Genomic DNA, 12,601 nt, shown 5'->3' with positions numbered 1-12,601 from the left:
TGATCAGACTACGGCATTAGTTTAATGTTGATCAGACTACGGCATTAGTTTAATGTTGATCAGACTACGGCATTAGTTTTGGATGATCAAAGTATATACTTTAGATTATTATTATTTATTTAACGTATTATTATTATTGGATGTCCTGTGTGTATAGATCTCTACATGAACAACGGTAAAGATCTTTCCTGTTCTAGTTGTTAACCACAACATCAGAACAGCACGGATACACGGTGAGTGGGAGCAGCCTTGTGAAGGCATGACTCACATCAGACTGACGTTACACGGGAATTACCATGCCCACCCCTTCTGGTGTACTTTCCAATAATATTACATTATATTCATGTTGTTCAGAGTTTACTTTATTTGTTTTTAGTTCACAAGAAATAACCAGGCCTTTCTGGAGGCCATTGAGATTTTTTAAAATCAACATTAACATTTAATATGAGTCGGAAACATTCACGAAAAACAAATGTCAAGTCGGTTTGAGTTCAATTATTTACATTCCTTATTGTTAGACATAAACCACAACACTTTCCATAGTTACACGGCACAATGTGTACAAAAATATACATATAATCAAACTTTGATATTAAATGACAAAATGTACAATTCATTAAATCGTCCTTGTATTGACAATGTACAAAAATAACGTGTGAAACGAGGCACAACAGGGGGAAATACAATCAATGAACATGTTAAAATGGACACATTTTTGTCTAGTAAATAATTTAAAACACCTTTCCTTCTAAATTATTGCAAACATAACGTTCTCTCCATGCAGCGTTGTGTATATTGTAGCCTATTGGCGCGTCAGTGTAAATGTGCTTGATATTAATCCTCAACATGTTTCTTCCCGATACCTGAAGAGAATATAGACAGCCACGTGTTAAAAGTATTGTCTATTAACTTGACTGACTTCAGTAGGCTATGCAAACAAAGTGCGTTTCTCTCAGCCAACTAAGAGGATACATCGTGGGAACGTTTGGAGCGCACCGGAATGATGCGCAATTACGCATGAAAGATAATTATGCTGTTGCATGTAAAGTTCGTTCCATATTATGTTTTGAACTTGCAGCTTCCAAACAATTAAACCTCAATCTCTATTGTCTTTAGTTCGTCAAGGTTTCTAAATGTGTATTCCATAAACCTATTGGCTATAGTGTGTTCTATACGGCCCGCGAGGGGCATCCCGCCAGCTGTCCCGTGCTGGAGGAGCAGACTCCGCTAGATGTGCTTATAGAACCGGTACCGGAGCGATCAGAGTTCGTGTTGTTTGATGGCGCAGTGGATGATTTTCTCTCTTTCTGTCTGAGATGAATCTTGGTGTGTCTTTTGCGCTCGTCGCTCCTCGCGAACTTACGGCCACAGAAATCACAGGCGAAGGGCTTCTCTCCGGTGTGCGTGCGGATGTGCGTGGTGAGGTGGTCGCTGCGGCTAAAGTTCCTCATGCAGATCCGGCACTGGAACGGTTTGTGTCCCGTGTGGATCCGGATGTGTCTTGTCAGCTCGTCAGACCGAGAGAACCGCCGGTCGCAGCCTTCCGCTGGGCAGGGGTACGGCCGCTCATGGACCGGGGTCTTGCTCGGCCTGTTGGGATATTTTCTGGGCCGCAGGATGGGTCTCAGGGGGAGGTTCTGGGGGCTGTACGCGGTGGGGAGTCTGGGTCCATCCGAGACCGGCCCACCTAATGTAAAGTTCCTAATAGTGTTCAGGGGAGTCAGAGGTGGGGGTACTCTAAAGGAGTCCAGTGGGCAGGGGAAGGGCTTGCGGTCAGGCATGGCCTGCATGTCCCTCTGACAGGTCGGCTGAAAGAACCCAGCATAGTCTGGGATGATGGGGAAGAGACCCGAGTCTGTGTTGGGCTTAGGGGAGGAGTAGGACGGCGGCGGGTAAGAGATACCGGGCCCGGTGGAGAGGAAGGCCGACGGGTCCTGGTAGACCTCCCCACAGCCGTAGGGAGGCGGGGAAGAGTAGAGGTGGTGCTCCATGTCGGCCTGGTTCTGGGCCATGGTGCAGCTGAGCGTGGAGGAGAAATGGCCGGGAGAGCCAGAGGACGCCGGGGAGGAGGAGGCGGAAGATGGCTGGGTCATGCCCAGGATCCCCGCACTCACAATGTTGATGACGCCCTCGGGGTTCCAGTTACCGGGATACTGAGAGTCGATGGAGAACTTTCCCATGTAGGTGAAGGTCTGGTTCCGATGGCTAGGTGGCTGGGAGAAGCTAGAGTAAGACAGGTCGAGAGAGCGTTTCTCTAAGCTCATATCGCCACTCATCAAGCCATCTGGAAGATAAGAAGAGACATCTTAGCAGATAATCACGAAACAAACAAATCAGAGAGCTTTAAAAAAAACATGCTGCAGGTCCGTTCTCGTGCGCACAGTGTTTGGTGCGTGCTGCGCGCTCGCATCCTTTACCCACCCGTCATTCATTCAACTTTTCAAAGGGGTGCCGTTTTACTTTTATGCAAACTTGTTTTGGGAAAAGTGCGTAACTCTAGCCATGTACCTCTAAAACATAACATCTTTTATTACCATTGATACAAATATCCAGACATACATTTGTCCCACAACCATTAATTCAAAAATATTTCCAAAATCTCTTGGCCAAGATTTAAAAAAATGCAATATCAAACATTATGCATAATATTATAACCTATACATAGTAGCCGATGTGTTTCCTCTCCAATAACCAACACAGCACATGTTGCATTCTCTAAAGGTCCCCATGATATCAAAACAAAACCCTGTATAGTCCACGCTTACCTGGAGCTCCGCTAAGATGGTCGTGGTAGTGGCCTCCTAAATCAGCGTTAGGAAAGATAGCCACCCCAGGCGGCAGACTGTCATGATCCACAGAGTAGATGGAATCAGAGACAGGATGGACATACCCACCCAGAGAGACCGGGACTTTCTCTAACGTTTTAGCCGTCATCATTTAACTAACGGCTTCTCGCTGTTTCCAGGGTTTGAACGGTATTTTAAACTGGCTGGTTGAGTATGTGTGGCCTTACAGTCCTATCCTACACTGAAACATCTGATAACCTGTCCGGAGAAGTTAACACAATCTGGAGCGTGTGTTGATACCACCTCTATAGTCTACTCTACTCTCTCCAGATCATCAGGCTGTTTAGTGAATGACGGATCCTAGCAGCACGAGTAGCAGTAGTATGTATTTATCAGTGGGGCAGTGAATGCGCCACTACGTCACTGCCCATACAAGGACCGTTTGGTTCGAGAAAGGAGGCGCTGGGGGATCCTATTGGCCCCGGGCTGTCAATGGAGAACCCACAAGTGAAAGTTCGCCAATATAAAGAGATAAAATATGTTTGTTTTTTCTCCATGCAGTTTCCATTAGCACGAAAATGATAAAACAATACAGGTGTTAAGAAATTAACGAAATGCAAGATGGCATGTTATCAGTTTAGACGGACATCAATGTTACAAGTGTATCTGATGTATACGATTTGAAATGTTTCCTCTACACATCGCCTTCAAATAGGAATTCCGGTTCTTCTCTAGAAGCCATACATGGTTTTATCCGGTAAATCTAAGAACACCCCTGCCTACATATAAGGGTTCTATTCCGGAATATGAGCGTCGGAAACTATCGAGTCTTGCCGAGCAAGAGCAGCGACAGAACTACCATCGCAAACCACAATCAAATGAGAGCCACAATCACGGAATTTTCACCTTTGCTGCATTAGACTCGGAAACTTTGTCAGGGTCGTTTGAATAGGCTTTGCTTTAGGAAAGACTGGGCTACAGGCCTATTTAGTTACGAGCTATTTATATCACTAGAAGGGAAATTGTTTGTCTTGAAATGTAATGACTTTCACATCCTGAAATGAAACGGGTAAAGGCACATGGTCTAATGATAACGGAACATATGGATACAGTAGTAGGCCCAGACTAGCTATACATTAGGCCTATAATCTATTATAGTCAAATATATGTTTTATGTTGTTAACATAGGCTACTAATAATATGATTATTGTATTTGTTATTATTATTATTATTATTATTTTTTGTTGTTGATTCTCAATACTGTTGCCCTCCAGTGGTGTTGAGCGGAACTGAGAGGTCGACTCGTCTGTCCGGCAGGCCGAATAGGCTACTTACTGTCTGGTGTTTCAGTGATACACATCTATAAACCTCCTCAACCCCACGCGCTTTTTAGAAAACCGGACATAGTTCACAATAACATTTCCGTTCAGAGGCGATAAGGCGATGCGTGAAATAATGTAATTGGCACAGCTTGGTAGACTCGGTATACTGGTAAAGTCCCCACGTGGGTTGAGAAACTTGAAAGTTAAAAACTAGATGGGTGGGTGGGTGAGCGGTTCGGGGCCCTGGTTGGAAGGCAATTTCCAGCTTGTGGCTGTGTCAAGTAACGCGTGGGAGAAAATTATCTAAATTTAAACATTTGATGGCTATAAAAAGTTATTACATTTTCTTGATACTTATACACTAGACTATACGTATTATTATTATTATTGTGACTAGTTAGGCTTATTAGTATGTTGATATTACTATAATAACGATTAAATAACAATTATTTCTAGTAATAATAATAATAATAACAACAGTATATAGACAAGAATGAATCCTTCGTTATTCAGCTCCCTGACACTGTGACTGGAAAAAGGCTCTGGTTGATTTGCGAGGTTTCCGGTTTGAAAGGAAACCGCACGGAGCATCATGATCACACACACTCCTCACATTAATCCGCCTGGAGTCAATAAAGGCCTGTCAATGACAACTCTATTCATTTAACACCATGCTGCTGCGGGCGCCATTATTCGGCCCGTCAGTTAAACGTATCATTAGCAATATGGGAACTGACTGTGAATAAAACCCTTTCTATTAGACCGCTGCTCAATTAGACGATTGTAGCCTATAAATGGCAATAGATCATTTATCTGTTGTCAAGGTTGTATTGGAGAAAACGAGAGATAATGGCAGACTGTTTAATAAGCTAATTATCCGACCTATATATTTACAGTTCCTCTTTGTAGCACGTTAAGAGGTCGAAACCACAGGAGAGGCGGTGGGCTCTGCGGAGTTGTGTGATAGGAACAGGATGGTGAGTGAAAAACGTGTTTATCAATCATGACTTTTTAAATGATGCTTTTTTAAAATCTTCCAATATTAAAACAGCAGATTCTGTATTTGTTAAGATAGTCCAAGTTTGTTACAGAAATGTTGAAAATGTATTTGCATCCATTTGCTCTTGGATAACAATGGTTCCGTGTGTAAAAGTGCATTTCTCTTCTCTCCTCATCCTGAACGTTATAATATCAGGCTCAATAGGTCATCAGGCCTGTGTGCTCACAGACAGACAGGGGGCAGCATGTTGTATTACCTGTCCTGGAAGCAACCTAACATGTTGTATTACCTGTCCTGGAAGCAGCCTAAACATGTTGTATTACCTGTCCTGGAAGCAGCCTAAACATGTTGTATTACCTGTCCTGGAAGCAGCCTAACATGTTGTATTACCTGTCCTAGAAGCAGCCTAACATGTTGTATAACCTGTCCTGGAAGCAGCCTAACATGTTGTATTACCTGTCCTGGAAGCAGCCTAAACATGTTGTATTACCTGTCCTGGAAGCAGCCTAACATGTTGTATAACCTGTCCTAGAAGCAGCCTAACATGTTGTATTACCTGTCCTAGAAGCAGCCTAAACATGTTGTATTACCTAGAAGCAGCCTAACATGTTGTATTACCTGTCCTAGAAGCAGCCTAAACATGTTGTATTACCTAGAAGCAGCCTAACATGTTGTATTACCTGTCCTAGAAGCAGCCTAACATGTTGTATTACCTGTCCTAGAAGTAGCCTAACATGTTATATTACCTGTCCTAGAAGCAGCCTAACATGTTGTATTACCTGTCCTAGAAGCAGCCTAACATGTTGTATTACCTGTCCTGGAAGCAGCCTAACATGTTGTATTACCTGTCCTGGAAGCAGCCTAACATGTTGTAATACCTGTCCTAGAAGCAGCCTAACATGTTATATTACCTAGAAGCAGCCTAAACATGTTATATTACCTGTCCTAGAAGCAGCCTAAACATGTTGTATTACCTGTCCTGGAAGCAGCCTAAACATGTTCTATTACCTGTCCTGGAAGCAGCCTAACATGTTGTATTACCTGTCCTGGAAGCAGCCTAAACATGTTCTATTACCTGTCCTGGAAGCAGCCTAACATGTTGCACTGATTCACTGGTTTTATTGTCTACACTGATTCACTGGGTTTAATCCTATAAACAACTCAATCCACAATATCAAACATGAATTCTGCCAGAATGTGACCATCGCGCAGAGATTATTGTCCCCTCTAAAGATACTAGGCCTGCCAGAACCATTCATAGTGTCCCCTCTAAAGATACTAAGCCTGCCAGAACCATTCATAGTGTCCCCTCTAAAGATACTAGGCCTGCCAGAACCATTCATAGTGTCCCCTCTAAAGATACTAAGCCTCCCATTCATAGTGTCCCCTCTAAAGATACTAGGCCTGCCAGAACCATTCATAGTGTCCCCTCTAAAGATACTAAGCCTGCCAGATTCATAGTGTCCCCTCATTCATAGTGTCCCCTCTAAAGATACTAAGCCTGCCAGAACCATTCATAGTGTCCCCTCTAAAGATACTAAGCCTGCCAGAACCATTCATAGTGTCCCCTCTAAAGATACTAAGCCTGCCAGAACCATTCATAGTGTCCCCTCTAAAGATACTAAGCCTGCCAGAACCATTCATAGTGTCCCCTCTAAAGATACTAAGCCTGCCAGAACCATTCATAGTGTCCCCTCTAAAGATACTAAGCCTGCTAGAACCATTCATATTGTACCAGGAGGCTGTAGGAGCAGATCCAGTTGATTGTGTGTGTGTGTGTGTGTGAACCATATGTGTGTGTGAACCATATGTGTGTGTGAACCATATGTGTGTGTGAACCATATGTGTGTGTGAACCATATGTGTGTGTGAGCCATATGTGTGTGTGAACCATATGTGTGTGTGTATGTGTGTTGGAATGTCCCCCTTCACCCACCATATGAGTTTCTGTTTAAGCCAGTCTTTCCAAACCGTAAGGCAGTAACACACTAACACACTGTGTCTTCTAATACAGTACTGTAGCAGCCTTTGGTCCAGCCCCACAACAGAGTCTTGTTCATGCCAATGCTTCCACAACTACCTCACCACTGAATGTTACCTTTGTGTCTGATCGACTTCAGAAACTACAACTTGAGAAACTAAAAAAAAACTTTCATCCACACATTCTAGTGACATGAAAGCCATTGAGCTGTCTGAGGAAGAAAGTCCTTTTGTTTTGGGCCCACCGACTAAGACCATACACCGGTACCGCCTACACACTGCAATTTCATTGGACCTTCTAACTACATGTGAGAAGACTTAGACCACCAAATGGGAAACCAAACCACAGCCTCCCCCGTTGTCTCCCACCTCTGTCTCCTCCTAAGACAACAACACGCCCAGGTATCGTTCCACAGAGAACTGTCACAGTCATACTATCAAAAATACGTCTCCATCCTCCACCCTGCAACAAGCTGTTCTGTGGAGCATAGAGAGACCCCCACTCTCTCTGTCTATCTAACATGGCTTCACTAACCTTCTCAATGGGGCGGCAGGGTAGCCTAGTGGTTAGAGCGTTGGACTAGTAACCAGCAGGTAGCCTAGTGGTTAGAGCGTTGGACTAGTAACCAGCAGGTAGCCTAGTGGTTAGAGCGTTGGACTAGTAACCAGCAGGTAGCCTAGTGGTTAGAGCGTTGGACTAGTAACCAGCAGGTAGCCTAGTGGTTAGAGCGTTGGACTAGTAACCAGCAGGTAGCCTAGTGGTTAGAGTGTTGGACTAGTAACCAGCAGGTAGCCTAGTGGTTAGAGTGTTGGACTAGTAACCAGCAGGTGGACTAGTAACCAGCAGGTAGCCTAGTGGTTAGAGCGTTGGACTAGTAACCAGCAGGTAGCCTAGTGGTTAGAGCGTTGGACTAGTAACCAGTAGGTAGCCTAGTGGTTAGAGCGTTGGACTAGTAACCAGCAGGTAGCCTAGTGGTTAGAGCGTTGGACTAGTAACCAGCAGGTAGCCTAGTGGTTAGAGCGTTGGACTAGTAACCGAAAGTTTGCAAGTTCGAATCCCTGAGCTGACAAGGTACAAATCTGTCGTTCTGCCCCTGAACAGGCAGTTAACCCACTGTTCCCAGGCCGTCATTGAAAATAAGAATTTGTTGTTAACTGACTTGCCTGGTTAAATAAAGGAAAAACATGGAACTGTGTAGTATTGTCTAATCTAGCCTATACCACCAGTCCAGCATGGACGTTGTCACGCAGAAAGACCATTAATGATCATGTTTCCTAAGCCTCCATAACAACTCCTCAGTGGTTATCGACTGGAGTGTGTCTCTGTGAATCACTCCGGCATTCGATAGCTGCGACCAGTGACAGTCAGACCAGACATTTACATTGTCCTGTCTGAGTCACCTGCCATGAGGCCCGTCGGTGTGCCTGTCAGGAGCCACGGCATTTCTCCGACCTAATAGCTCTGGGCTGAATAAATACTGGTGACAGAGTGATGCCCGGAGCGGCAGGACTGTGCTGATTACCCCGTTAGTACTGTGTAGAGGGTGACTACCAAATAGAACCCTATTCCTTATGCAGTGCACTACTTCTGACCAAGGCCATAGGGAATAGGCTACCGTTGGGGACGCACCCGTTGTCTCAGGTGTTTAAACACGGCCTCGGAGCCTGAACGTCCATAATGGCACGAGGTAATGAAGCTGCCCTGTTTTACAAGCCAAATTAACTGGCCCCCTGTGTCTGACACGCCGCTTCTAGATAACCTGACCGCTCTAGCTCACTGCTTGACACAGGGACATTCCTAGTCCAAATGATCGTTCTTCTCTTGTGGTGAAGTCAAATAGAGTGAGGTTCTTCAACCAAGGCTGGTCAAATAGAGTGAGGTTCTTTAATCAAGGCTGGTCTAATAGAGTGAGGTTCTTTAATCAAGGCTGGTCAAATAGAGTGAGGTTCTTTAATCAAGGCTGGTCTAATAGAGTGAGGTTCTTTAATCAAGGGTGGTCTGAATACTGGTGTCTGTCTGAAGGAGAGGGGCTTGTAGCACTGTGGAGATGTGTTGTCATAGTGCAAGTTATCATGTGATCTGAAAATGGAAAACTTTCCCAAATATATAACTATAACATAAACAATCTTGTAGAGATCCTTAATAACTTGGTAGAGGTCACTAGCGGTCATTCATTTCCTTATTGCTGTTTGTAAGTGCTTCGTGCTAAATGAACACTGTGATTTGTACTGTAGTGTATGTTATTGGTAGCCTATTGAAAGTGTCTCGGTCAGGAAACAAAAGGTCTGCATTCTGTCTCAGAACACAGGAAACCTATGTGTTGGTTAACGCCATTTGAATGTTTCACATTTTCAGGAATTCTCATCATCCTCCTCCTCAAATGAAATGAGGAAACAGTTTGAAATGCTCTTGTTTTTCTGTGTCTTGCCCACACACGCAACAATGTTAGCCCACCGAACCCCAGTGGCCTGTCCTGGCAGCCAGGGCCTGGCCTGTTGAATGCCTGTTGGCCTTTGGGGCCGATGGGGCCCTCTGGACAGGGCCTTTGGGGCCTTTGGGGGCCTCTGGACAGGGCCTTTGGGGCCGATGGGGGCATCTGGACAGGGCCTTTGGGGCCGATGGGGGCCTCTGGACAGGGCCTTTGGGGCCTGATGGGGGCCTGTGGACAGGGCCTTTGGGGCCTCTGGACAGGGCCTTTGGGGCCTCTGGACAGGGCCTTTGGGGCCGATGGGGGCCTCTGGACAGGGCCTTTGGGGCCGATGGCAGGTCCTGCTGGGGACTGATGGCCCTGAGCACACTGCCTCAACCCCCACGCCACCCGCCAGCTGCTGAACACAGAGCTTTATATTTTTATGCGTGTGGCTATAAGGATGTATTTAATCAGTCGTTTCCTGTGCTGGATTTTGAGGTGCCAGTCCTAACCAACCTAACTGGATGTTTTGGTGTTATGAGGTAAATAGTAGTTTAAGTCTCAGTTTAACTGATTGATAACACGGTCATGTGTTTTGTTCCCTGTCCTGTTAATTCATTTATTCTATTACCAACCACATGGTATTTAAATGACAGGAGATGTTCTTCTCCTATTGGCTACTGTACAATTATCTCAACGAATCAGATATTTTCAAAGCCTTTGGAATGCGACATTTTTTTGGTTGATCACCTCGGGAGAAAAGAGAGGGAAAGTGCAATGAGAAAGGAATGCTCAACACTGGCTCTTGGTCAGCTGGTCGCCCTAGCCCTCTTCTGGCCATAGGACCTCTCTAGGACAGGACAGCATAAAGCAACCTGTCACCCTCCACCCACTCCGCCCTCCACCCACAGTCTCAGATGAGCTTTGTCACACAGCAGTGAATGGAAGGAGAGCAACCTGTTATAATACTCAAGACAACATGTGGGAGATGCTGCATGGGCAGAATTCTTTCTTGTGATGTGTGTAGGAGGCTGTTTTTCCGTGGTTGTTTTTGTGTGTTTTCTGTTTCTGTTGATGCGGACCATCAAAGCTCTGAAACCTACGGCCAGGGGAAGCATCCTGAGAAATACCCATCTCATTCAGAGGATTATCTCTATTAGAAACAGTATTGTTTGTAAATGTTGGTCAACACGATGATCTTAGTGGACACATTGTGGTAGTCACAGTGGCAGTGTGTTACATTGACAGTAATGTTTTTTATGTTCCTAATATTTACACGAATCGAAGGTTTCTTCTATTATAGTTTAGCTTTAAAATATTATTCCACAAATCAATCAATCAATGATATGATTCTCTGTTGTTGTGTTGTATAGTTTTACAGTAGCTGCTATACCTTACATTCAACAGAATTAAAAATGGAATACAATATTCATTTTGTTTTATAAAGGTGTCGTTCTGTGTTGAATAACTTTGTCATTAGCGCGTTACTTTTCCACTAAGTGAACAAATGTTGTTTATTAATTTATATAAATGAGCTCATGACTTTATCATCACTTAAAATGTGCAATAACTTCCAGCACAGAAACAAGACCTCCTTCATCACTCCAACAACTTCCAGCACAGAAACAAGACCTTCATCAACACTCCAACAACTTCCAGCACAGAAACAAGACCTCCTTCAACACTCCAACAACTTCCAGCACAGAAACAAGACCTCCTTCATCAACACTCCAACAACTTCCAGCACAGAAACAAGACCTCCTTCATCACTCCAACAACTTCCAGCACAGAAACAAGACCTCCTTCATCACTCCAACAACTTCCAGAAACAAGACAGAAACAAGACAGAAACAAGACCCTTCATCACTCCAACAACTTCCAGCACAGAAACAAGACCTCCTTCAACAACTTCCAGCACAGAAACAAGACCTCCTTCAACACTCCAACAACTTCCAGCACAGAAACAAGACCTCCTTCATCACTCCAACAACTTCCAGCACAGAAACAAGACCTCCTTCAACACTCCAACAACTTCCAGCACAGAAACAAGACCTCCTTCATCACTCCAACAACTTCCAGCACAGAAACAAGACCTCCTTCATCACTCCAACAACTTCCAGCACAGAAACAAGACCTCCTTCATCACTCCAACAACTTCCAGCACAGAAACAAGACCTCCTTCATCACTCCAACAACTTCCAGCACAGAAACAAGACCTCCTTCAACACTCCAACAACTTCCAGCACAGAAACAAGACCTCCTTCATCACTCCAACAACAGCACAGAAACAAGACCTTTCCAGCACAGAAACAAGACCTCCTTCATCACTCCAACAACTTCCAGCACAGAAACAAGACCTCCTTCATCACTCCAACAACTTCCAGCACAGAAACAAGACTTCCAGCACAGAAACAAGACCTCCTTCAACACTCCAACAACTTCCAGCACAGAAACAAGACCTCCTTCTTCATCACTCCAACAACTTCCAGCACAGAAACAAGACCTCCTTCATCACTCCAACAACTTCCAGCTCCTTCATCACTCCAACAACTTCCAGCACAGAAACAAGACCTCCTTCATCACTCCAACAACTTCCAGCACAGAAACAAGACCTCCTTCACTCCAACACTCCAACAACTTCCAGCACAGAAACAAGACCTCCTTCATCACTTCCAACAACTTCCAGCACAGAAACAAGACCTCCTTCATCACTCCAACAACTTCCAGCACAGAAACAAGACCTCCTTCATCACTCCAACAACTTCCAGCACAGAAACAAGACCTCCTTCAACACTCCAACAACTTCCAGCACAGAAACAAGACCTTCTTCAACAACTCCACAGAAACAAGACCTCCTTCAACACTCCAACAACTTCCAGCACAGAAACAAGACCTCCTTCATCACTCCAACAACTTCCAGCACAGAAACAAGACCTCCTTCATCACTCCAACAACTTCCAGCACAGAAACAAGACCTCCTTCATCACTCCAACAACTTCCAGCACAGAAACAAGACCTCCTTCATCACTCCAACAACTTCCAGCACAGAAACAAGACCTCCTTCAACACTCCAACAACTTTTCTGGAAGTCAAATTATTTTCA

The 12,601-nt window shown here is 44.6% G+C and overlaps 1 protein-coding gene across 1 annotated transcript; it reads right to left on the bottom strand.

The window, feature by feature from the left end:
- Positions 1-340: 340 nt before the first annotated feature.
- egr2b (early growth response 2b) lies at positions 341-3,425 on the bottom strand. The gene is made up of 2 exons (XM_024408681.2): positions 2,766-3,425; positions 341-2,284 (listed from the first exon to the last, which is right to left on the bottom strand). The coding sequence occupies exons 1-2, from the start codon at positions 2,935-2,937 to the stop codon at positions 1,170-1,172; spliced, it is 1,287 nt and encodes a 428-aa protein (XP_024264449.1). The 5' UTR covers positions 2,938-3,425; the 3' UTR covers positions 341-1,169.
- Positions 3,426-12,601: the final 9,176 nt, after the last annotated feature.

The sequence above is a fragment of the Oncorhynchus tshawytscha genome, unplaced genomic scaffold (genome assembly GCF_018296145.1).
Source record: "Oncorhynchus tshawytscha isolate Ot180627B unplaced genomic scaffold, Otsh_v2.0 Un_contig_1111_pilon_pilon, whole genome shotgun sequence".
Classification (NCBI taxonomy): domain Eukaryota; kingdom Metazoa; phylum Chordata; class Actinopteri; order Salmoniformes; family Salmonidae; genus Oncorhynchus; species Oncorhynchus tshawytscha.
This window is presented reverse-complemented; position numbering and strand designations above follow the sequence as displayed.